Source organism: Pelodiscus sinensis, chromosome 7 (assembly GCF_052426305.1).
Source record: "Pelodiscus sinensis isolate ZL-2025 chromosome 7, ASM5242630v1, whole genome shotgun sequence".
Lineage (NCBI taxonomy): Eukaryota > Metazoa > Chordata > Testudines > Trionychidae > Pelodiscus > Pelodiscus sinensis.
Window position 1 is genome coordinate 35069942 of NC_143058.1, and position 27181 is coordinate 35097122.

Genomic DNA, 27181 nt, shown 5'->3' on the forward strand with positions numbered 1-27181 from the left:
AAATAATCTCTGATCCTGCATTCCTGATACATATACTTCCACTGAAGTCAAGGAGAGCTTTGCATGTTTATGCACCAACTTAAAGTTACCAAAACTTATTTTTCTGACCAATTAAAACATTTACAATCATTCCAGGCTACTAGATGCTAAAACTCCTAACTTCTCAAAAAAATCAAGTGTCTCTTTTCAGAACCCTCATGCCATCCACTCTTCACCCTCACCAGAGAATCCCCCCCCCCTTTTTTTTTTCTCCTCGCTATTTTGCTACTCTGGAGACCCAAGCCATAACCAGCTATTTTCATCTGCTTGGTGACTGTCTCTTTTCCGTATGGTTTTATGCATCTCCATACACACTGAGTGGGGGAGCTTCAGCCACCTCGCTCTCCCCCCACCCGAAAAAACAAACCCTGACCTTGCTTTAAGTTATGATAAGGAGGAAGCTGCATACCAGCTTTGGTGATCCTAGCTCTTTCCATTTAGGAGGAGTTCTTGAACAAAACAGATGGACGGACAAACAAACTTGCTCACTCACAGACACAAACTCTCAAATATATACAAGTTGGACTTCCTGGTTGGTCCTTAATGAGGGGATTTGCTAGACCAGGGGAGGTCCCTCCCGTCCTGGCCCATGCTAAACCGCTGCCCACCCCCAACTCCTCCCTGCTACCCCTGGATAGGGCTCCAGACCCCACTTCCCTGGCTGCTCTCTGGCCAGCCATTGCTCCCAGGGCCAGAGCTCTCCAGTTTTCACTGGCAACTGCTGGTGCCGAGGTCAGAGCTGCTTGGCCGGGGCTGTAGCTTCCGGGCTGTTGCCAGAGCCAGAGCTTTGTGGCCAGGGCTGGTGCTGCACAGCCACTGCCAGCTCGCTGCTGCTGCCTGGCTGCTGGGGCCAGATCTCTCCCCTGTGCCTCCCACTCCCATCTGTGGCCAGATCTCCCTATACCTGAACTTTGTGGACCAGGAACATCTGTGGTCCTGCCAGACCATGGATGTTGCCAGACCAGAGTGTCCCGGTTAAGGAAGTACAACCTGTAGTAGATTTTGCTTACAAATTTTAAATAAAGCACGTAGTTCCAGCATTTATATGCTCTGTACCTCCCCACCACACTAAGGTCCCTACATTCACTGTGGCACATTTTTCATTCCAAGCAAATTTAAGTGATAGAAGCAAGATAGAAACCAGAGAAGTGATGTAAGATTCTTTACCAAGAAATAGTTTATTTGTATGTTTTTGGAATATACACAGTTTTATAAACAGGAGTTTATGAGCCATGCTAGGGATTTCAGGCCTTGACCTATATACTGTTATGCCCAGTTGGGTGGAGGATGTGGTAAAGTAACGGTTATCAAATTTATTGCACTCATATCCTTCTTTTCATCAAGTAGGGGCAAAAAACCCCTCCAACAAACCACCACAAATTGTGAATTTCACACAACTTTAGAAAATATAAATCCCAGCTGCTGTTCATGCATCAACCCTACACTTCCTATGCATCAAGCACCCTCTCAATTTGATCATAAACAGGATTCCAAATGTAACAACTGGTCTCTTCCTATATAAATAAAGTTCAAGGCTCGCTCTCCTATTCTAATGATAGAAATGTAGCCATGTTAGTCTGGTGTAGTCCTGTTTTTTGTTCTCCCTATTCTAAGGCTTCCAGGTCTTCTATTTCAAAGTCAGAGATCCTGGGTTTACTGTTAATAACGATAAAGTAAAAAAAGTAATTCAAGATGTTTTAAACAAAAATCAGATGAGAGTTTAGATGAATAAATGGATGTAAATGCAGCTTTTACCTTTTGTTATTTGGCAAACCCATTCCAGTCTAGCATCACAATGGAAAGGTTTTAAATAAAAATCCAATTGTCTGTCTTCATAAAGTCTCAAAAAATACCTCGGTCGTATTCGAGTGGTCTGCGCAAAAGTAGGGAGGGGGAAATGGTGTTCACATATTAGATACAAAGTTCTGGAGCAATAACATTGTTTGAGACACTTGAGATTATCCCGGATGACAAAAGTCATCTACCCTGATGCCAGTTACTTGCAATTTTAACTGAATTTTTAAAATGATAAAATACAACTTCAAAAATAGACACTGAATGACTAGAGTTTATGAACAGTCAGTTTAAAATGTATCCACTCACAGAAATCGCCTCTTGCAACTCACTACAACTCTACGTTTTTCACACATTTCATCTGTGTTTATCATGGAGTAATATTCTCTGCCCTTAAAGGATTTTCATATCTGCCCTAAAGGGACAATCACCTGAAATGGCTAGAAATAGGATTCTCCTTTTTTATAATCAAGCTAAAACAGCTCAATGCTACCTCTTGGTTCCTACAATACAGTTAATATTGGTTTCTTCAGTCTTACAGCACAGGATCAGAATCTTATGCTGAAATCAACAGTTACAAAAGCCACGATGCCCACTTGATACTTGTTTAGGGATAGTCTCTCATCCAAAAATGTATAAGCCTAAACTGTCATCTAAAATTTTAAGTTTAAAGGCTTGGTTCCTGTGAGTTGCAAATAGGGGCAAAAGTGTAGTGACCACCCCCCATTCAATGAATGCTAAATGAAAGGGGGCTCTGTCTTCATGGAAGGCTGAGACCCAGCGTGGTCCCAATACAGGAAACCAGGTCACCGTATGGAAATGTTTGAGAAATGATGTTTTAGAAATCAGACCACAAGGGCAGAGTTACATAGTAATGTAAGGGCTGGGTCCTTAATTTTTGTTTTTAGAAAATAAAATGAAAACGTATGTTTCATTTGAATCATTGCTCTGGGGTGGGATTAGGGAAAAGGGGTTCAATAATGCAGGCTGCCGCGGGGAAAGAGGATTACCCCTACCCTCTCTCACACCGCAGCAGAAGCGCCTCACCATCGCTGCTGCAGCTCCAGCGGGCAAAGCTGGGGGAATGGGGCAGACACGTCTGCCTCTTGGGCCCCACTGCCAGAGTGAGGAATGCAGCAAACCGTGCCCTTTCCCCTCGCCCCCTGAAGAAGGGGAACAGCCAGCAATGTTCTTGTATGAATCAGGGGGGAGGAGAAAGGGAGCTTCAGCCCCATCCCCTACCCCCTCTCAAAGGTGGCTGATGGGGTAGGAGGCTCGGGGCTGGGGTAGTCCTGGACAAAGTGGGGTGCACTGGCAGCCAGCCCCTTTCACCTGCTAGATTCAGTCTCTTTTCTGTATGGTTTTATAAGAATCTCATTCTAGTCTCATCCCATCATCCTGGCACAACTAACCCCTTACCTTGATTTAAGTGATAAGAAGAAGCTGTATACTGAATTTGGTGGTCCTAGCTCTTATTGTTTAGGAGGAATTCTTGGACAGAGGCTCATAATTACAATATTTTGCTAAGCTGTGCTATATGTTATGTATTATTACCGTAGTATTTTAATAGAAGTAAATAAGTCTTGTAAGGGAAAACCTCTCTACATGTTGTTAGTAAATATTTACTCAGCAGTGAGGTATAACTGCTGGTTTTTTTGGGTGAAAATTAGCAGGTTTGTGAATTAAGAAGTTTAGCACCTTTCTACTGTATACAGTTAGAAAATTACAACAGCAAAGTTTAACGTATATTTTTAAAAAACAAGTATAAAGTAAACATACTGTAAATAGAAGGCTCACAAATATATCAATATTATTAAAATCTTTAAACTTACCTTTAAAGCAGCACAATCTCTAACATCATCTCTTGTGAAATCATGTAGCAGAACAGTTGTTTCCTACAGAAAGGGGAAGGATGACAGAATTGTGACTTTATATTATTTGTATCGAGGTACTGCGTTAGGGGCCCATTCATGATTTAGTCCCTTTGTGCAGGGTACTGTCCTAACACAGAATAAAAGGCTGTACCTGCCCCAAACAGCTTTCAACCTATGGCCTTGATTCTGCAAAGACATATGTACATACAGTACTTAACTTCATACATATAAACCATCTTGAATGCAAGACAGACATTTTCTGGAAAAGTCTGGACAAGGAGATGTAGATTGAGAAGCTAAAGTACATGTTGGGATATAACAGGGGTGACCAACCTGCGGCCAGCAAGCCGCATGCGGCTCCTGAAGAAAAAAATTGCAGCTCCTGACGGAACCGGGACAGAACCCAGAACACTCAGGTCAGCCACTCTCATGGCTAGGCTGCTGTGAGTCACATGTGTGCTGACAGCCCGCACCGTTCCGCTCACGGCCCCCAGCACACTACGTCATATCCTGCACATGCAGGCCGGATCACACACAGCGTCCCAGCCTCCACGTGCTAGCAACCAGCTGCTGAGCGCAGGCAGCAGCTCCAGGTGCAGCGGTGCCAGCAGCGGCTCCGGGACCTGGGCATAAGGTTGGGAGAGAGGGGGATTGGGTTAGAGCAGGGATGGGAGGTGTCTGGCTCTGAGGAAGGGGAGGGGAACTGGGTTGGGGGGGGGGGATGCACATGGAATGCCGGCCACTCAGTGCGCCGGACGCTCAGCACACGTGCCCCAGTGCCTGGAGGGAGATGCACAGATATAGTGGCAGCTCCGGGACCTGAGAATTGGTTAGAGCCGGGGGAGGAGGGGTGCCTGGCTCTAGTCTGGGGGCGAGGAGGGAAAGGGAAGGCAGAGGTGTTAGGTGGGGTGTAGGAGTGCGCATGGCATCCTAGCCAACACGTCTCAAGGTTGGCTGCTCGGCGCACACGCCCTAGCACCTGCAGGGAGATGCACGTGGCTGTAGCAGCAGCTCTGCTTCCAGGACCTAAGAATTAGGTTAGGGGGGGACTGGTATGGGGTGGGGTCGGTGCCTGGCTCAGGGGGGGGGGGGTTGGGTTGGGTTAAGGGTGTGTGTGCCTGGCTCTGGGGAAGGGGAGGGGAAGAGCAGCCAGCATGAGTCTTGAGACCCGGGATCTCCGGGTACTGGCCCCAGCGGTCTGCACCCTCCTCCTGGCCAGACCCCCCCCCCCCAAGAATACCCTGCCCCAGCACCCACCAGCACCCTGTCCCGACCAGCACAGTTGGGGCACATTAGTGAGGCTTGGGAGGTTTTGGAGTGGGTTTTTTTTGCATCTCTTGTGTGGCCCTGATTGATTTTTCTGTGGGTCAGTGACCACTGACTCAAACAGGTTCCCCACTCCTCTCATAAATAAAGACAACACTGAAACATTTTGTGTTTGACATAATATTTTATTTAAAAATGAAACCTGGACAACAATCCCCCAATTGGGGCCAAGCCCCCATCGGGCCACAGCATCATAACACTCTGGCACCACCCCCAGGTCCCAAACCTGAGCCTATCATACACTGGAACCCCGTCCTGAGCCTCTCACATCCCCAAACTCCTGCACCCTCACATCCCCAGTCTTCTGCCACAACACTCCTACACCGTCCACACACTGAAAAATCTGTGTCCTGAGCCCATCATACTCCCAGCCTCCCTGCCCTGAGCCCTTCATGCACCCCAGCCCAAACTCCTACACCCTCACAGACACAAGCCTGCGACTTGCTCAGCACCCCAACCTTCCATCTGACCACAACACTCTCCAGCCTGGAGCCCCCTCCCTGAGCCAGTATCCTCTTCTCTACTTCCTCCTGCACCCAAATTTCCTCCCAGAGCTTGCAACTCTCACCCCCTCCCAGTGCTTTTTTGTGAGCCACAATAGCAGTGGAGACAGTGTGAAGAGCTGGGGCAAAGTTGTTGAGCCAAAAAAAAACAAAACAAAACAAAAAAAAACAAAAACAAAAACAAAAAAAAGGAGGGGAGGGTTGCGAAGACCCGGGGAAAAGTTGTTAACAACAACAAAAGCCATGGATGTACCAGTACCTGTTTACCCCAGAGCAGCTTTTTTTTTCCCCTCAACAACTTTTCCCAGGCTCTTCACACTGTCTCCACTGCTATTGTAGCTCTAGAATGAGTTGGCCACCCCTAAGATATAAAGACACTTTGTCCAGCAGCATTGGGATCCTTATTACATTTAAATAGTTTGTCAGAAATACAGTAAGTATAAAGGCAGAGACTGGAAAAACTACAGTTATGAGATATTTTTAATTGAGAGTCTCCTAACTGCAAAGTTTTACCTAAGTGTTTTTCTGTATTCTTCATGTGCCACAGAGTAAGATTAATCTAAAATATCAGTTAGTTGGTTATATTTTCAACCCAATCAAAGATCAAACAAACGTTAAAATGGTAGTACTTTCTGGATAAAGATAAATTTAGCTTACCGGATTGTTATCACTCCATTCCCAGGTTCCTAGAGAATCTGGATTCCTCTTATTGAGTCCTACCCAGACCCATCGGTCATTACTGTAAACACATAGATAAAAAAAGTAATCACAAGTGTATGTTCATTCTAGTACATGAATGAAAAGTGAGTAATTTTAAAAGCCTCTCTTTGTGTGTCAAACTTTGGAGACCAGTATAAAAACACAAGTATAGTACCTAACTTGCAAATCCTTCACTTTGTTCTGGATAAATTACTAGTATTATATCTCAGTTTAACTAGGCTCTGACAGTACTTATTAAGGAAAATATTATTAACTGGGAGTCCCATTACCTAGGATAGAGGATTTATTTAAAGCAAAAGTAGCACAGATAAAACAAGCACATACTTCCCAGTGACTTCAATGAACTTTAAAATGCAGGATTGTCTTTTTTTTTTTTCTTTAAATAGTGGGGTAATTAAAACTTAAAATTCTCAGCTCCATTCCAAGAGAAAGGTTGTCATATATAAGGGGATTTCAATGCATATATTTAAAACTGCAGTAATACCACAGTTCTATTAATAGGTCTCTTTAAGGGCATTACGATAGCATGAGATAGATCTGGGTCAGAAGTCTTGGAACACGCAGGAGTGTATGGGAGTGAAAGAAGAAAACAGAACCTGCTCTTTAGCCTCTATCATTCCACTGCATGGATTGTAGGCTCATGCAGGACTGATACTATTTCTAAGCAGCTAGGATCCAAAGCTACTTTTCTTACAAGACATCCTAAAAATCTATGGGAACGACAGATATCCATTTTACAGATATTAGCCTGTCCCTGCTCCTGAAGGAACAAAAGCATAGCTTTTGTCCATACCTCGCTGCCATCACCCAATAATTTGCTTTTTCCAAAGTTTGGAAAAGCTGCCTCTGGAAAGTTAATAGCCACAGCCCAGCAGCAGGTGATGATGCTTTAACTTATATTTCCCAAAAAAATAAGTGGATGCTTCATCAGTGGATGTTTGAATCTTCCCATGACCATGCCCTGTTCTTGGTGGGGCCTTTTATTTTTTATTTTTTTTTTTAAACAAAGTACAGAAGAAGAATTACAAAGTACAGCGGAAGAATTCGGCACGCAGCTGGTCTTCCTCTCACACTGCGGCAAAGCTGAAAGTACCATACAACACTTTGGAGGTGGATGTTTGATATTACTGTATAATATTGTACTATTGTATTATTCTAGTAAAGTCATCTATTTTTTATAAATATTTTGATTGTCAACAAACCTGACAGGTATTTAAAATATGAAAACTGAAACCAATTAAGATTGACCCATATAAATCATTTTTTATTCTTCGGTGGATTAATACAGGAGTAATTTTTTTCAAATAAAAAATCCTGGAATGTGGAAGTCTGATAAAAACTTCCAACTAGAGCTGAGTGGATAATTAATTTTTTGATTTAGTGTTCAAAATGGATTTTTTCCTCTGAGACAAAAAAAAAAAAGTGCTTAGGTCAAATGAGTCAACACAAAATTAGTTCTCAATTGAAATGTCAACATTGTTTGTTTAGAAAATGTCAAAATGAGCTATTTTGATTTTTTAAAAAAATAATGAATTTTCATTTTTATTCTCTCACACCTGCACTTTTCAGAAAATTCACTATTTGCCAGACAGGTCAATCAGTTTTACCACTACTCTTAAGAACTGTTTTGAAAAATGTACATGCTGCTGACAGTTGGTGGCATCACCATGGAACATGAAAATGTTTCGAAGACCTATTTTTAAAAATCTGTTGTAGAACCTAAGAACAGTGTCCTTATAGTTAATTCTTGTCAAAATCTGCAAGAAACAACTGAAAAAATTCAAGAAACCCATACATACGAACAGAACTTTCCAGATTTAAAGCAGATGAAGAAGCTGATTTGTGTATATAGTATACACCCAGGCAAGCTGAGAGTAGTCAGATTGCTCCTTTCCAGTTGGTATAGCATGTTTCAAGTAAGACACATAACCAAACCCAAATTGCTACTTTCTATCAAACACTTCCAGAACTCTACCCTGTTACTAAGTATAAAACTGACACAAAAAACCCTCGGGATATGTCTACACTGCAAAGTCAATTCAAAATACCAATTATTTCTAATTAACTTCAATAGCGTCTATACACGCAAACCGCTATTTTGAATTTAATTCTAAATAGTGGAGCCCTTCATTTGAATTTGGTAAACCTCATTCTACGAGGAGTAATGCCAAACTAGAAATAGCTATTTCAAATTAAGTGCTGTGTAGACAATTAATTCGAAATAGGGGGCCTCCAGCCCTTCCCAGGGAGCCCTGGTGGCCACTCTGGGCACAACCAGGAAAACTTACTCTTCTCTCCCCCTACCGCCGGAGCCATTAAACAGGTAGACCCTGGCTGCAGTGCCTGTGCCAGCTCCAAGCTTGCCAGCCCAGAGCCTGCAGTGGCCACCGGGGCCCCTGATCGAGTGGCCCCAAAACATGAGCCAGCAAGCCACTGGCAGCCAGCCCTCCACCGCTCCCCAGGAGCAGTCTGCCAGCTCCCAGGTCCAGGGTAGAGATCATGGACCTTATTCAGGTTTGGGGGGAGGGGGGGATACCCCCAACATCCATGATCTCTGCACTAGACAGAGGAATGTGGCCGTCTATGGCAGGATAGCTGCCAGCCTGGCCACCAAAGGCCACATTCGAACCCAGGAGCAGGTTAGCATGAAAGTTAAGTTGGTCCAGCGAGAGCCCTAACCCCGAGCGTCCCCTCCCCCTTCTTCCCCTTGCTTCCCCGTTCTAGATCCCTCCTCCCAGGTTTCCCCCTCCCCTCTCCCACTCTCTCTCTTCCCCCTCTCTCACCTCCTTTTCCCAGTCTCCCCAGACGTTCATCCCCCCCACCATCCAGTTTTGTTCAATAAACCCAGTTTCTATTTTTGAACATGTGTGTCTTTTATTTGACATCAGGAAGGGGGGCTAGGGAGGAGTAAAGTGGAAGGACATGAGGGAGGAATGGGGCACGAGCCCCCGGTGGGGAGGACCGGGGAGGCTCTGAGGGCTCTTCAGGGTGGACGCTTTCCCGCAGGGCCTCCTGGATCCTGAGAGCCCCCCGATGGACCCCCCCAGATGGCAGCCTGCAGGAAGTGCAGCCGGGCTGATGGCAACAACCCCACGAGATGCACCGGCGTGCCCTTGGCCAGGTCTGGCTCCATGTGGCCGAGTGCTGTGGTGTCCCGCGTGCGGGCACTCAGGGCACTCCAAGACAGGACTGCTTTGCTGTCCCTCATCAAGGTAGACAAGCAAGCGGGGAACCCTGAGAACTGTCTGTCCGGGATGGGGGTAGGATCCCTTTAAGCACGGAGCTCAGTTAGCCTCAGGCAGCAGCCCCAACCACTAAGTCCTAACCTGATGCCCTGCCGGAACTGGTTCTGGCCAGCCTTAATTTCGGTTCAGGGTCCACTCAGTGCAGACACGCTGTTTCGAAACAGCAAAATGCTATTTTGAAATAGTTAATTCAAAATAATGCATCTAGACAAAAACTATTTCGAATTAAGTTAATTCGAAATAGCTCTGTAGTGTAGGACATACCCTCACACAGAATACTTTCATTCCTTTGGAATCTGCTCAACTGGATCTGCTACACCTGTATGTCCAATTAGCTACCACATTCCTGGTAAAGAAACTTTAGACCCTATTTTATTTAGGCAGGAAAAGGGTGTACAGTACTTTATTTTACCTTCCACTAATAGACAGATGACATCAAACACTTCTGCATCTTCTTTGCCTCAAAGATAAAAAATCTGAACAAACAGCAAGTTGGACTAAGTTAGCTACTCTTCCTATTACCAAATGGAGAAGAAAATAGTCTCTTGCCAATATCTGAAAACAAACGCATAACGATGAGTCATGTGAGGGGTAGGCTGATGGATGACCCAAGGTGCTGGCTGAGTCTTCCACAAGCAAACAAATATTCTACTGTATCACCAATTTTAGGCAGAGAATGTGACTAAATAATTCCAGGGAAGACATCCTTTAAGCTGTGCAGTACTGCAACCTCATAATCATCCACAGATATGTAGGTGAAACAACTTTGTCTGTCTGTTTTCTACTCTCGTTTCCTCAAAAAAGAAAAAAAAAATCCCTTCTTGTATTAAGAAAGGCTATGTATCTCCCTGATCTCTAAAATCACTAATTCTACATAACTAAAAAATGCAAAGCACATAAGGTTGCCAGATGGTTTCAACAAAAATACCATACACACTTGACATTACATCGCAATCTACAATACATCTTATTTAGAAAATACCGGACATTTATATTTTCGCAATTTGTTTCCTGAACTGAAAGCTCAAATACTGGACTGTCCAGTTCAAAACTGGACACCTGGTAACCCTAAAAGCACAATGTGAACCAACAGCAGTGTGTAAAGTTGTTTTAAAATTAACAATTTTAATGTGCCAGTCTCCAGAGGCAATATTAACTATGTAACATCTCTTTAGCAAAAGCTAATGATCTCAGTGCAAGTGATGCACCCCAGCTCTCTCACCAGCATTCTTTCCACCTTTTAGGCTAGTGTTCTGTATATTCTGTTACGCTGCTATATTTGACTACATAGATTACACTGTGCATACTGTATTATGGTCAACTCAAATTCCACTCTCCCCAAATGAAAGACCCTAAATCAGAGTTTCTGGAGGATCGCAACTTAGAAGAGGGTCGCAGTATCACAAAGTTTGAGAACCCCTGCCCTAAATGATTTCAAGTAAGAGATCCTAGCCAGGAGAAATCAAATGCCTTAAATCATGAAAGAGTTTTATAATCAGTGTTGTACCATAGGGATGTTAAGAAGTGTGTAATTTGTTAATCGTGTAGTCAACAAAATGCTTGTCAACTACACAATTAATCGATAAAGGTTAGCACTGCAAGCACTGAGTCCTAGCTTGTGCTGAGTCCAGCAACTACCCCTGCACTAAGAGTGTTTTAGGAACCGGTGGACAGACAGCCCTGCTCGCTTCCAGTCCCAGAAACAACCCCGCTGTTGTGGCTTTGTGGGGAAAATATTATTCCCATTTCCTAGGCATAAACCAAACTCTGATCTTGGTTTAAGTCAGGATAAGATAAAGCTGTCAACCAATTTGGTGGTCCTAGCTCTTATAATTTAGGAGTTATTGAACAATCAGACTCTAGACAGATAGACATTTCTAAAATACACACATAGAAGTGGGTTTGCGGTCATCGTGTATTAGTGTAGACAGTGGTATTTCAATTTTTAAAATGTATTACAAGAGATTGTACATTGAGAGCCTTTAGTTTATGAAGAAAAATGTAAGAAGTTAAGAGAAACTGTATGCAACAAAAAATTTAAGCTAGCAAGGTTCTGCAAAGCTAAAATATCAATCAAAAACGTTATTACACTTGGGTCTGACATCACACCCATGTGTAACAAGGCTTTTCAGAGACAGCTTCTTTGACAAAAATCCAGAACTCACAATTTATATAGCATTTCATTTCTTGATAGCAGAGAACTCAGCATGCTCACCGAATGTCTGTATAGCGTTATTCCAGGTATGCCAAATGGAATCTGTGCCAACCAGACTGCTAGATGGCACAAGATTCATTGATTAATTTTTAAAAAAACCCAGAACTTTAGACAGAGAACATCTGGTCATAAAAATAAACCTCGCTTTCAAAATAATGACAGTCAGTCATTCCTGGAGTAAGATTTTTCTCTATGGCAACAAGAATACAGAAGTCGAGAACAGAGAGCAACTGTCACAATGACAAAATTCAGCAGAAAGAAGCAATCATTTCACTGTAACAAGGTAGATCTAAGTCATTTTAAAGAGAGGATGGAAAGCAAACATCTCTGCTTTGCCTCCTTATTCCTGAGCCAAGAAAAACTTTGGACAACTTAAAAAAAAACAAACAAACAAAACACGTAAATAACCAATAGTCTTGCAGCACCTTAGAGACTAACAAAATTTGTAGATGGTATCATGACCTTTTGTGGGCATAACCCACTTCTTCAGATGAATGGAGTTAAAGGAGTCCAGGTTCCAAATAAAAGAAAAAGAAAGACAACGGATGGGGAGAGGGAGGGAAAGAAGGAAGACGGGAAGGAAAAAGAAGAAAAAAAATGGATACACTTGTCAGTGTACATGCTACATGAAGCTGATAGAGTGGGCACTAAGTGCTCTTAAGCACCCAGTGCCTCGTTTCTCATGTCATTAGGATGTGGAATGTAGCGGCCATCCATGCAAGGTCTTTGTTTAGAACTCTGTTGCAGGTATCAAACCTGTAAATGAAATTAAATTCTACAGCTTCCCTTTCAAGATGGGTTTTGAAATTGGCTTGGAATAATACAGTAACTTTGGGATCCATTAATGAGTGTTACCGTATTATTGGAAGCCAATTTCAAAAACCAGCTAGACTATTCATTATTTAAATTTTTCAGTTATGGACTAACAACAATCCTTTGAAACTTTTGGACAACTTGTGTTTCCTTTGAAACTATCCAAAGAAGTGGTATTATGTTAAGCAGATTAACTTTCATAGGCTCTTCTTAGGGTAATAACTGCTTAAGTCAGGGGTTCTCAAACATCATGGTACTGTGACCTAGGGATGCTAGCGAGTAATCAACTAGAATATTGACTACTTGTTCCCCTCCCTGTTGCTGTCTCTATGAGAGGCAGTGTGTGTGGTGGGGTGAGTGCAAACAGGAGCCGGTACTTGGGGGGAGCCGGCTTAAAAACTGGTTCCACCCAGCACCAGCTCTCCCCCCCCCGCCATTGCCTCTATTAGAGGCAGCGGGGGGACGGGAGGGTCGTGGAGGTGAAAAGAGGAGGCTGCTGCAAAGAAGCCTCTTTTCACAGTGGGCCGAGGCTCGCCATGGCCATGGGCAGAGGCTGCTCTGGCAGTAGTCCCTGTGTGTGGTGCTATGAAAAGAGGTTGCTGGACTCAGCATGAGCTGGTACCAAAAAGTCCTGGGCTGCATTGGTCCAGGACATTGTGCTTCTTCATTTTAAATGCAGAGAGTCCAGCAGCTCTTATTACATTTAAAATGCAGAGCTGTAGCACAGGTGGCTTCCAGAGCCAGCATGAGCCAGGACTTCTCAATCCTGGCTTGAGCTGACTCCTGAAGCTATCCCCGCTGTGGCTCTGCAGAGCGGTCCTATCAACTAATCGTATAGTCAACACAAATTGTATCAACTACATGATTCTCCAGATTACCGCAATTTAACATCCCTACTGTGACCCCCTTCAGACAACAAAATGTATTACACCACCCTAGGAGGGAGGAGTGGGGCCTGAGCCTCAAGGGTCAGTGGGCTTAGGAGGGTCAAAGCCTAAGCTGTACCACCCTGGGCAGAGCAGGGAGGGACAAAGCAGAAGCAGGAACCTGTAAACTGGATCCTTCTGCTTGGGGCAGAAGCCTAGCCTTGGACAGTGGGCCTCAGGCTTTGCTTTGGTCTCCAACAAGTCTAAGCCAATTCTGGAAACCCCATTAACCAACTTCGGGATCCCAGCCCACAGTTTGACAACTGGTGGCTTAGAGTAGACTTTGAATGCCAATGAAGTTTTGGATGTATACTTGCTACAGAACCACCCCATGTACTGGTGATGTAAGAGACACAGAGTGCAATCCTGAGCCTACTGACATCAATGGCTTCAATGGGAAATATTGTCACCAATACCACAATGAAAATGATAATGAAAAAATATTACTGATTCATTTTTAAAAAAGGTTGGTCATTCCATTCTAGTGGGAAAGCAGAATTTTAAAAGGTAGCTTTAACTAACAGAATCTCTTTTGCTTTTCAATAAGAAATAAATGGATGCAGAGACTGATGAATGATGATGCAAAGAAGAGGCAATGAAACATGCTACAGAATAATTAAGGCTACTGCTATTATACAGCAAAGATATACAAGAAAATACATGTTTTTACTTCATTCAGAGCTTTTCAAAGTGCTGCACTCTTTCCTTTATTATCTAGTTATATACATTTTAGAGACATGTCTAGGATGGTGTAAGTGATTCAGGACAATCCTAAAAATCAATTAGTTCTTCACTGAAATGGCTTATTTGGAAAAAGATTTATAGCTGTTGTAAAACTACAGTTATTTCAGATCAAGTCTGCTTGTTTTAAGGCAGAATTTGGCTCATTGTTAGAGCTTTCAATTTTATTTCTGAGGGGATTCTGACTGGTTGAAGATTTTCTGTTGATATATAATCTAGGTTGAATCATAGCCTAAAATGAAATCAGATTTTACCTATTAAAATCAGAAACTACAGGATACTCATTTACAAAAAGGTAAAAATTTTAACATCTGGGTTATTCAAATGACAATACACACATTAGATGTAGCATTTCTCAGACTTAAACACAGGGTTAGACATCAATCTCAGCAGTGCAGAAATGAAAACACTACATCACCATGGCATTTCTAGATTATTACCTGATAATGTCTCTTAGTATAGAATGGAGCTCCTTCATTTCTGTAATATCACTGAAACTAGGAAGATGACCTCCTAGTGCTTCACAGAATCTTTCTGCCTCTTCCCAGGTCCTGATTCTCCGCACTCTTTCCTTATGAAAGACCTGCAAAAAACCCCCAAAGTGACAGCATTCAGTGGCAGCACCATTTAGTTTCTATCATCCTACTCAAATATGGGCACTATTTATAGGAAATAATCATTTCTTTCTGGGGAAGAAGATAAAGAACAAGTTTAAAATCAAATTCTCTATTTAAAAAAAATGGAATTATCCTCCCCACCCCCTGTTTTATTTGCGGCAATCACTGGAGTCTCTGGATTTTGGGGTCCATATATTGTTGGTCTACACTCAACTAGATGGTACTTCTCCTCTTGTCTGTATGTACCATAAGAATTTTGGAAAACTGCATTTGGTAAATTCCAAAATGTCAAGCAATGTTCTAAATAGGAAAAAGAAAGACAAACATATGGATTTTGGTGACTATCAGAAAAGCAATACTAAAATCAGGCCAACAGAATGTTCCAGTGAGAGAAAGCTTTCAGCCACCCTCTGCTGCTACCTACTCCTAGGATGTGCTAATGCAAATGCACATATTGAATTAGCTCTGTAGCTTTCCATTTTTTCCCCCTCCCAGGAAAAAATGCTGTCAAAGTGTTGTTGCAGTTGCACCTTTTGTCCACCCAGGGCAAAGTGGCACACAACAGCAGCAGCTCCCAGCAAAAAAAAAAAAAAAAAAAAAAAAAAACTCCCTTTACGCCACCAGGCTGGAAGCCTCCTTGATAAGAGCCTCCTAGCCAGAGCCTGCCTCTAATACCCCACTCCTTCCAGCACCCCAACTCCCTACCCAAGCTCATCACCTCTTCCTGCTTCAGGTCACCATCCAAACCCCACCCACCCCAGGTCAAAACTCCATCCCAGACCTTGCACCCCTTCCTACAGCCCTCTCACAGGCCAGTCTCCTCTCTGTGCCCATACCCACTCCTGGATGCTGCACCTCAATCCTCTGACTCAGGTCACAACCCCGTCCTTTACCCAAACTCTCTCTCAGACCTTAGTCTCCCTACCCCAGACTTCCATCTGCACCCAACCTCCATCCAAATCCTGCACCCTTCCATAGAAAAGTGCAGCCCTTGAGCACTTACCAAAAACTTTAGAGTGGCCCCTCATCAAAAATTATTGCCCACTCCTGGGCTAGGAGGATCAGCCAGGGCCTACATAGGGGAAGCTCCTTAACAATTCCTCCCTGCCTCTTGCCAAAAAAAACCCTGTTCCATCCTTTTCCCCACTTAATATCCAACAGGCCTCCAAGCTGACAGCCAGGCTCTCTCTCAGCAACTTACTGTTATCTCTCTCGGCTCCCCCATTACTTCTGCCTCCCCCAAGCCTTTGCACTGCTTCTGAGGGGTGTGGAAATATGGTTTTGTACTGTTGTTTAAATGAATTATTACTCAAGAGTTGTGTCTCAATATGCCTAGTAAGGAATCTATTTGTCAAAAAACATTTCCTGAATCTTTTTTGTTGAACGTATTGTCACAGATCTACTTGCTGACAGGTAATCTGGAATAAATTACCAAAATGATTGAAACTGGAATGATTATACTGAATTATTCTGACAAATTATGAAGATTTTTGCAGAATTTTAAAATATTATGCACAGCATTTTTAATTTTTTTGGCTTACAATTCCACCAGCAGTAACATATCACAGGCACAAATTCACTAGATCATTGCACATTTCCTTTTTCATGTAAGCCATTCTATCCTCCCAACTTCACCATTAAGCCCTGCTATAGCCAGCCTACTCCCACCTATGTCCTGAGCCCCACTCTGGCCAGCTGGGTTACTTCCCTCCACCCTACTCTCAGCAGCCCTTCCTCCCAGCTCTATCCAACCTCTGAGCAGGGATTCCACTCACACTTTAAAAAGTTGGATGCTCAGATGGGCTGAGAGCTGGGCAACAATAATATGATCTCCAGTTTACTGTCTAAAATTTATACTGCATCCGAAATAGTGAATCCAGAAATTAAGAGGTGTAACTCAACCCATTCTTTTTAATGTGATTTGATTCTCAGCAATTCCATTAAGATTTTTAAAAGGAAAAAAAAAAAAAAAAAAAAAAAAAAAGAGTGTTTCTAAAATCAAGATCAATGAAGCCATTCTAGCTAATGGATAATTGACTCAGCAATCTTAAAACAGCAAATACAAATTGGAAATTTGTCTATGCTGTTTGGGGCACAAGATCCACATATTCCTGTAGCCTGGATGAAGAATCAAATCTCCCCATCCATGGCTTCAGATGGTGGTACCCAAGGAGATGTGAGAGGGAAAAAGCTGCATAGTGACAAGTGCCTTCTTTGTGAAGCTGTATAACAGCTAAGCTGGAATGAAAACACTCCTTGTTAGTGTCACCAACAGCACTAGACTCCTGAAAGGGAAGCAATGGCAATAATGCTAGCATGGAGAGGATTGCATGCTGCACCTTTCAAAGGATGGTAGAGTTGATAAGTCCAGTGTGCCTTGCCTAAGAGCTTTTGGAGGAATTTGGCCAGAGTCAGCAAGAATTTTTCTTTGGGCTTCTGGTGCAGTATGGTCTCTCTGAAACTTCCCATAGCACTGCTTAAAATCACAAACTGGCCATTAACATATACGTACAAATGGCTGCAAGAGAGGAATTATGGAATTTAATGGGAAGATGTATTTTACCTTGTAACAGGCAAGGCCTGATCCATTTTTCCATCCAGGAGGACAAGGGTCAGTTGGCTTAGGAAGTACTTCTGGTTGCCTGGGAGGCCCTGTATAGTTCTTGCAGATAGACAAGCCTGTAAAGGTTTTACAATCCTTGACCTCCCATTTTCCAAGAAATTTCCCACTCGACATTGCTACACATCCTCCTGGAAATGCTAAGATTTTAATAAACAAAGACAACATTTAAAATCTCCTTGCTGATTTTCAGAAAGTCCACTGGTTTTTTAATTACTGTTGTACCAATCTTGTGAAATACAAATGCACCTTATCATGGTTATTTATTTTTCTTAACTATTAAATATTTTACCTGGCTGTAAGGAATTCCAGTTTGCATACATCACAGCATTTTTTCTCCCATCTACATCACCCCAGGTATACTTTCCCGAACGACTGATATCTTGTAATCCTGTCCAGAAGTATTTGTCTTCACTTTTACTGTATTTTCCAATCAAACTATTTATAAATTCTTGCTCAAACCTGTAATAGTCACAATGTATTTTGAAGAGAGAGGTTACAAGGATATTTCCAACTATTAAATCAATTTCAAAATGAAGGGATATTCTCTTCACTATGCAGATGGGTAAGTCCAAATGGCTATAAGAGGCGGTTGATGCATACTATACATTAAGATCATATAATTTCTAAATATGCAAATTTGAATTGCTTAAAATATATTAACAGCTGATAATGACTAGACAGGTGGTAAGCAGACACTACGGCCTACCATGTATATCACTCTTGTTTGAATGTTACTTTGTCCTCCCACCACCAACTGTTATGTCATGTAAACCTAGCTTATGAGCTCTTTAGGGTAGAAACTGTCTTATTACTTGTCTTTACTGTACCTAACACCTCTTTGATTAGAGCACCTAAGATCTAATGTAATACAATAGATAGATACATGGCTGTACCTGTTCATTATTGTAAGATTGCACTGAGCTCCAAATGATACTTTATTGTTATGGATCTTGTAACAGAAGTCTCCGTGTCTCTGCCATCCCTACAAGTTTAGAGAATGAAACATTTATATTTTTGCAGGCAAGTTCTGACAGTATGTTCAACCTACTTCCCCAAAATAAATCATTACACCACTGCTTGATGTCCATGCACAAACATACTACTTAAAAGACCAAAGGTCAGGGTATTACAAATTTTTCACCCTCTCAGCCAGAGAAGAAAGAACATGAGCACTATCCTACACCAGATCCCTTTACTTTAAGTAAATGTCATGATCAAGCCCCAGGCCTATAGCATTTGGGAAAACAAGGCAAAAGAGAATACAGACTCAGGAATAAAAATGGACCATTGTGTGTGCAGCACAGTGTAGGAAGAGTACTGACTACTGTTTGTCAAACATTGATACTAGAGCGAAATTCTGGCCTCACTGAAATAAATGGGAATTTAGCCACTGACTTTAATGAGCTTGGGATTTTTAAGATGTTTATTTTTAAAAATGCAATGGTTTGTAGCATCAATTTATGAACAGACTGGAATAGTGATTTAGAGGGGAATAGCTCATTCAGGAACATGGCGGGGGGAAGAGGTGTTGTGCTAGGCATCAAGAATGTATTCACATGCTCTGAGATCCTGAAGGAGGTGAGAGTCACATCATTTGAAAGTTTCTGGTTGAAGACAAAAGAAAGAAAGAAAAGTCAAGGGTAATATCATGGTACGGGTTTTACAACAGACCATCAACTCAGCCGGCAGAGGTAGAAGAGGCACTCATAACAAGTAACAGAAATATTCCAAGCACAAGACCTATAGTAATGAGACATCTTAACTACTCAGACATCTACTGGAAATATAGCTTGGAAGAACACAAAATATCCATTAAGTTCTTGGAATGTATTGGGAACTATTTCTTACTTTAGAAAAGTAATGGGAGAAGAAGTGGGGGAGGGAGAAGAGGAAGGGGCAGCAATTTTAGACTTAATTCTGACTAACAAGATTGGATTCTAAATCCCATTGATTTAGACTCCTAAGTGCCAAATTACTTTTGAAAACAAGAGACTTATGCTCCTAAGTCAGTTAGTCTTTGCAATGCTGAATGTAGCAATGCCTAAATACCTTTAAAAATTGAGTCCAAATATATAACCCAATTAATTTTAAACAAGAGAGAAGGGGCACAAGCTAGAATAAGAAAATAATATTTTGCTAAATTAGATACACTGATGTCAGCAGGACCTAACAAAATTCACCCTAGGGTGCTTAAGGAACTAGCTGAAGTGATCTTAGAACCATTAGTGATTTATCTTTGAGAATTCACAGAGGATGAGTAAGGTCCCAGGGGACTGGAGAAGAGCAAACAGCACCTGTCTTTCAAATGAGAGGACCCCCCAAAAAAAAAAAAAAAAAAAAATTATAGAGCAGTCAGGAGAACTTCAATACTTGGAAAGATATTGGAACAAATTATTAAACAACCAATTTGTAAATACCTAGAGTAAATAGGATAAGTAATAGCCAACATGGATTTGTTAAGAACAAACCATACCAGACCAAATTTCTATTCTCTGATGGGATTACCCTAATGAACCAAGAGGAAGCAGTAGTTGTGATATTACAATCAAGATAAGGCTTCTGACACAGTCCCACATCAGCAAACCAGAGAAATGTGGTCTAGATTAAATTATTATACGTTGAGTACATAGCTAGTTGAAAGATTGTACTCAGAGTAATTTTCAATTGTTCACTGTCAAGATTACAGGGTGTCTTTAGTGGGGTCCTGCAGGATGACAGTCCTTGTTACAGTACTATTCAGTATTTTCATTAATGACTTGGATAATTAAATGGAGAGTTGGCTTATAAAATTTTTGGATGATCCCAAGCTGGGACTGAGTGACAAGTACTTTAAAGAACATCAAAATGACCTTGACAAATTACACAACTGGTCTGAAAGCAAGATGAAATTCAACAAACAAAAAATAAATATACAAAGTAGTTCACTTAGGAAGGGGGAAAAAAAAAAAAATCACATGCACAACTAGAAAAAGGGGAATCCCTAGCAAGTAATACTGCTGAAAAGGAGCTAGAAGTCATAGTGAATCACAAATTGTATACGAGTCAACAACATGATGCACTTGCAAAAAAGACTAATATAATTCTGAGATGTATTAACAAGAGTTTCATACATAAGAGACATGAAGAAGTTTTCCCACTGTACTTGGCACTGATGACGCTTCAGATGGAGTACTGTGTCTAGTTCTGGGAGACACACTTTACAAAGAATGTTGACATACTGGACAGTCAGCGAAGAGAAACAAAAAAAAAGGAGGAGGGGGCTAAAAAAACCTATGAGAAAAGGTTATAAAAACTGATTAGTCTGGAGACAGAGACTTGGGTCTGAGTGTAAGGGCTGTTTTAAAAAGGATGGAGATCAATTGTTCTCCATGTCCACCCAAGTAGTAATCAGATGAATCTGCAGTGCAAGGGTGATTTAGATTAGATATTAGGAAAACTTTCTGACTATAAGGATAGTTAAGCACTGGACTAGGCTTCCAGGGAAGGTAGTGAAATCCCCGTTACTGGAGGATTTCAAGAACAGATTATACAAGCATCTGTCAGGGATGGCGTAGGTATACAATGGCCTGACTCAAAGGGGTCAGGGCTGGACTAGATAAGGTCTCAAGGTACCTTTCAGTCTTACATCATTGTGCTTCCATCATGCTAACAGTCTCTGCAGTAGCAGTTTAAAAATACAAGAAGGATGTGCAGAAAGACACCTTAGAGCACGAAGGTGTTCTTTATTGGGGATTCAAGTTAGAAACCATTTTTTAAAATCAGAAATATCTTAGCTGTCTTACTAATAAGATAACCCCTGGGTTATTAAAACTGATTTACTTTATAACATCTTTGCTATATATTTTGGACTTTGTTCAGGTGGGAGAACAAATATAGGCTAGTTTCACTTATATTTCTCGTCACACTCTAATACAGCTTCACTTCTAGGTTTTATTTATTTATGAACCAGCACAATGCCTTAGTTCTGTGTGTTGCAAACACTAGACGGAAATGTTTAAATACAAACAAAAACTGCTTTTATTGAATTAAAACAAAATGAAAACAAACCCAAAAGGGAGTTAATGCAAGCATCTATTAACGTTAGGGCTTCTAAAATCCATTTTAAAATAAAGAAATATGTCAGAGCTTACATGTTGAACCTAAATTGCCTGCCAGCATTTCAATATACTTCTCAATAAGCACAGGGGGTAAGACTTATAAAAGATAATCCCTAACCAGTTAAGAGAATTTTAAATGAAAGTAAGGTTTGGGTCCAAACTACTTGAATGTATCTTTTAAAAGCTAGAAGTATTCAATGTTTGAGACATTCTTTTAAAACTTAAAAACTCCAAAACAGAAGAAACAAGGAGTAATTTTATGTAGGCAACATTTTTACACTAAAGTTAAAAAAAAAAAATCACAGTTTTTAAAATCATTGGCATTATAAATTATTACCTCTTTGATGAAACAGTGTTTATCAGAGATTGTTTCATTCAAAATCTCTCCTTTTTTCATGCATACATATTTCAGTTTCTTTTCACAAGATTTGACTCTCCACCGACCCAACTATTAGAAAGGAAGGAAAAAAAGGGGATAAAAGACTCCTAAAAGCTTTCAAATTTGAATTTTTTTAAACTTTGGTTTAAAATCATTGCTATGACGTAGACATAAGCCAATTTAAGTTGTGGGGACTCCTCCAAGCTCAATTAGCCTTTCCTGGCTCTTGCTTCTTTAAAGATTAAAGATTTTCCTGGCTACTAGCTCTGTAAAAAGCCTGCTTGAGGGATCTTGGTCAGCCAGATGTCCTGCTATTTCCTTCCAGTACACTTCTCAGCTGCTCTTTACCAAAGAATTACATGGATACCTCATTGCCTCCAAGTTGACCAGGGTCTCCTATGACCCTCTTGAAGACACCAATTCCACTGGTCACAACAGAAGTGGCAACCCCTTGTTCACCACGTATTTCCCACCAGAGGCTCAGAGCTCAGTGCACAGAACTGACCGGGTGAGGCTGATTAATCACCTGTGAAGCTGTGCTGCCCCACAGCTTAGAAGGAACACTGGTTCCCACAAACTCCAAACCCAACTGCCCTTTCCCCATGTGTTGTTACCTCAACACATAATGATGCAATGCTACCCAAACACACAAAATGAAGTAAAATTCCATAATTGAACAAACAAGTACAGATAAAAACTTTGATGGAGAAAAGTCTGTAAGTTCAGAATTTGCTCAAACAATTGGTTTGGATATGCATGAAGAAATCTAGATGCTATAAAAATCCATGACAGCTCCAGCCAGGCCCTAAAGTCTTCCTCCAGGCTACCTCTCCCTCCTCACAGGATTCTATTGCCCCCCTTTCATGAGTATGTGCAGGATAGCTGCTGGATCTGTTCCAGGGGAAAAGCCATAGCCAACTCCCTACTCTGGCATCTTTGTGGTGTTATCAAGATTTCTCTCTCCCTCAGTCACTCCCTTTACTATTCTCTACCAGCCCTGGTCTCTGTCCTTCACTCCAAGTGTCTCAGTACCTCTTCTAAGAAGGAAGGGTGGACTCTAAGTTGCTCACAGAGCTTCAAGCTTCTGGGGGTTGACTGAGGCTGGCTCCTCCTCTCTATAGCTCTACCTGCCCACCTCCTTCCCTCTTATCCCTCTGTCACCTAGACATAAAAAAGGAGCTGGTAAATGGTAGCTCATAGGGAAGAGCAGGGCTGAAAACAACAACATGGAGAAGCAACTAGCTGCTCTTCAACAGCAGCCAAATCAGCAGCTGTTAGTGGCAGAATCTGAGAATTTAAAAACATGTTTTTTCCATTCCCTTGCAGCCCATGATACACATAGAAGACTCATGACACAGTATAAAAAGCTTGGCTAAATAATTTCAAGCAATCTTCTTTTTTTTAAAAAGTGTCAAATAATAATTTCTAAAACAAAGATTTGATTTCATTATCCCTATACTTCTGTGTATATCAAAGATGAATCAGTTGTATTTGGGTGTTATTTTGCTCTCAGCCTTTGCATGCATCACATAAGACTATTTGATTGAAAAACCACTCAGTTCTTACCTTTCCTGAATAGGATACACAATTCGGAGTGCTGTTAAAAGGAATTTTTGGTTCATTCTGATCCCAGTAAGTGAAAACTACTTTGGACCCATCTGACCATTTAAACAAAGCTGGAGTATCCACATTCATGAAACCCGTCCATATTTCCTCTTTAGTTTCTAAAAGTTAAAATGGTGATTAAAAGTTTAAAAAAAAAAAAAACCCTTACAAAGTCAGATAATTGCAAATAAAAACAAAAAAAATTAATTTAACAGCATGCAAAAAAACCAGTATAGAAGCCCTCCAAAATGTGTTATTTCTTAGTCTGCACTGCATTTTTCTCAAATACCCATTCTAACAATGAGATCAAGGATCTGAGACTTGAACAAAGCATTTTTAACAATCCTATTTTTATTATGTATGATTATATGCAACTGCTTGTTTGTGACATTTACACAAAGAAGCAAAATTACCACTAATCCAAAATAATTCTCAGTATTAGCAAAATGAAGTATGCAAGTATGAAGACTAGAATAGAGTTCTACTAGCTCAATGACCAATAGTCACATAACTCAAGTAACTGCTTAGATTTGAATGAAGAACTATCATCATCCTGTGTAAAACATCAAAGAAAACACAAAGAAAAAATAAGCCACTATAAAGCAGAGTAAGCAACCCTGAACAACTTTTGAGGAAACTATTTTTTTCTCCAAAGAGGCTGATATTCACAGGTCAGTTCCTCAGCTAACATTAATCAGTTTACTCCCCTGAAATCAACATACTATTACTACTGAAGACAATGGAAATCTACCAAGATAGACATACTGAGGAGCTGGCCTTATAGCTCTCTCTCAACCTGCTGACAGTAAATTTCTGGGCTCCTACAGTTATTGTTCATTTTATTCTTCCAACAAAATTAACATGGTCCAACTGGAACTGCATTGAAATAGTCACTATGATGATACATGAGTGGAAGTGAGGTCACTTCCTGACAGTTGGTTACAAACCATAATCTATTAACTCCATTTAAAAGCTAAAAGCAAATTTGTGGTAATTTAGCATTTATAGCCAGCAGCACTTAAACACTGACCCTTTATATTAACTATCCAGACTTACCATTATGAAGCTTTGTAACAATCAGCTCAACATCTGCTAAAGAATGCATGCTAATGAGGTCACTTTTGTTTGCTTTGCACGACTGATCTGCCATATTCCAAGAAGCTTGGTTATTCATCAGCATATAGCAAAAACCACTGTATGGAAGCCAGCCTGAATCACATTGAGTCTCCAAGTACCTCCAAACATCTGAGAATGAAGAGAACGTGCCATGTGAGTTACACGGATTATCATCAAAATTTCAGTTTACACAATGTTTTCTTGCAGAATCTCAAAGCTTCCAAAACAGAGCAAATAGAATGTGTTCGCCCAGCAGGTAAATGTTATTATTTCCTCCTTCTCTGACACCAGTGACCCATATTGTACTCTCTGATTCAAGACGACGAGGGGACCATTTTAAAGGGTAGCTCCCCAATGGTATCAAATTGAAAGAGATCCACTTCAGTGTTACTGTTCAAGTTCTCGTCTCACAGCACAGATATTGCCCCAAGCAAGAAGTACACAGAGGAAACTCCAGTCTCTACAAGAATTCCTGTGTGTCAGACACTTATTACAAACATCAATGACTTAAAGTAAAACGAGTAATGTTAATAAAATCAAGAGCGGTAATGTTAATAAAATCAAGTAATGTCGCTCTTACAATGTTAGAATCTAAGCCAAGGATCAAAGAGAAACATTTGGGGCTTGCATTAATCCAGCTATTGTAGGAGGGGAAAAACTAGAATAGTGATTAGTAAGATTTATGAGTGGTAGGAAAGGGGCATAGAAACAAAAGCTAGTTGCAGTGGGAAGTAAAAGTTATTACTCTAACTAAGCAAAAGGTGTTTAAAAAAAAAAAAACCCCAAACACAACAACAACAAAACCCCAGCCACATCTTCCCTCAAAATTACATTAGCACACACAGCCAAGCAGCTAAAAGCAATGCTACGTCATTGTTAGCAGCCAGTATATCACTGAATAGCCTCATTCAAGATTAATGCTATGAAAACATACAAAAATTCCCAGTCTCAGCCCTGGAGTGCCTACTATCTTTTTCTCCTAAGTAGGTTTCTGTAAAAAGGCTCAACCTCCAATGAGGTTCAGCCCTACTGATTTAAAAAGACACAAAAACAAATACATTTTAAATAATTGCAAGTTGTATGATGGAATTTACAGTGAGTAAACATACTATTTCCTAAAAGCTTACTGAATGTTTATGACACTACACAAAGTATTTTATAAAACAAGAGAGAAGACATAGAGACCCTACTTCAAAGAGCATTCATATGAACTCAGACAAAACCAAACAAGGGGACACAGTTTAGATATAGGAGGTGAGGAGACACCATGGTAATGAGGATAGTGTCCTAACACTTTGTTCTTCTCTAGTTTAACTCATCAAAGCACTGTACAAATATTAACTACCTCTCAGCACATCCCTCTGAAGCAAGTATAAGAGAGGTAAAGATTATACAGAAAGTCAGACACCAACTCAGCAGTTCCTGGCTTCCAATTCTGGGTTTATGTCAGTGCAATGGGATTTTGGGAAGGGAGGCTGATGTGGTCAGAGTGAGAAGAGGACCTTAAACACTGGAAGGTGACTACAGCAGCAGTGGATATTACTCTCATATCACTATATACTATTCAGAAACAGATGTGTGATGATGGATTACCTGGTAATTCTGATTTGGTATTGTTAAGCGGCTTCTTGCAGACATATGGAAGTGCAGTCTCACAGTAATAACTTTGCCATTGACCCGAGGTAGCATTCATCGCCACACAACTTGACCCATCCAAGGGCGAAATATTTTGCATGTCTGTGGAGAGAAAGAACTATTGGTAAGAGTGCATATTTATATAAAGTGAAGATGATGCTTCTTTTGTCTCACACTTTTTTGATATAATAAAATAATAATAATAATAATAATAAAACAACAACAACATTCTGTATTTCTGTAGTATTTTCAATGTGAGGATCACAATGCAATACAGTCTTTGGCCTACAGGACTTGTTTTACAGTAGCTCAGATAGAAAGCCTTTTGAAAGAACCAAGAATAGAGCAAGAAATCCTCATTCCTACTCCTGTACTTTAATTACAAGACCTAGCAGAATATTCCATCTAAACTACAATTAATACAAGTAAAATTTAAGCTGTGACATAAGCCAACAGATAAAATAATTGTAATTAAATAATTGAAATAAAAGTCAACGTTTATATTTCCTTGTATATGTTTAGTGATAGCTTAGGTACAAATACCTGCTCTTATGATCATGGGTGTTTAAATTGAAAAAACACCAATCTACTGTTCAGTAATACAGTAAGCACAGTAAAAACAAAATGAAAGAATAATGAGTACATTTGCCACAGAAATCGTTTTGTAATAGACACAATTTTATGTTTTATCATCAAAGTTTTCTGTCTTTATAATGAGCGAGACAACAAGTATTTCAATACAGGTTGAATCTCTGTGGTCTGGGATATTCTGATCTGGTAACATCCTCTCCATTCCTGGGACATACAACCCAGAGTCTTTAGAGTGATTCTAGAGTCTTTCAAGCAGTGCAACTTAGAGTCTGTTCTCTGCAAACAGGGCCTGACCATCCAATAGGAGGAGAGGTCCTCCAGC

The 27181-nt window shown here is 40.9% G+C and overlaps 1 protein-coding gene across 1 annotated transcript in view; it reads right to left on the bottom strand.

Annotated features, from left to right (window-relative positions):
• The window catches only part of LY75 (lymphocyte antigen 75), a 78125-nt gene that overhangs the window by 39372 nt on the left and 11572 nt on the right, over positions 1-27181 (bottom strand). Inside the window, exons 6-16 of the mRNA XM_089779734.1 lie at positions 26227-26370; positions 24574-24762; positions 23479-23636; positions 21871-21981; positions 18330-18418; positions 17726-17895; positions 17377-17573; positions 14637-14779; positions 6194-6275; positions 3666-3728; positions 1795-1912 (exon numbers count right to left, since the gene is read on the bottom strand). Of these exons, the coding sequence (XP_089635860.1) occupies positions 1795-1912; positions 3666-3728; positions 6194-6275; positions 14637-14779; positions 17377-17573; positions 17726-17895; positions 18330-18418; positions 21871-21981; positions 23479-23636; positions 24574-24762; positions 26227-26370 (1464 nt within the window). The remainder of the gene's footprint in view (positions 1-1794; positions 1913-3665; positions 3729-6193; positions 6276-14636; positions 14780-17376; positions 17574-17725; positions 17896-18329; positions 18419-21870; positions 21982-23478; positions 23637-24573; positions 24763-26226; positions 26371-27181) is intronic.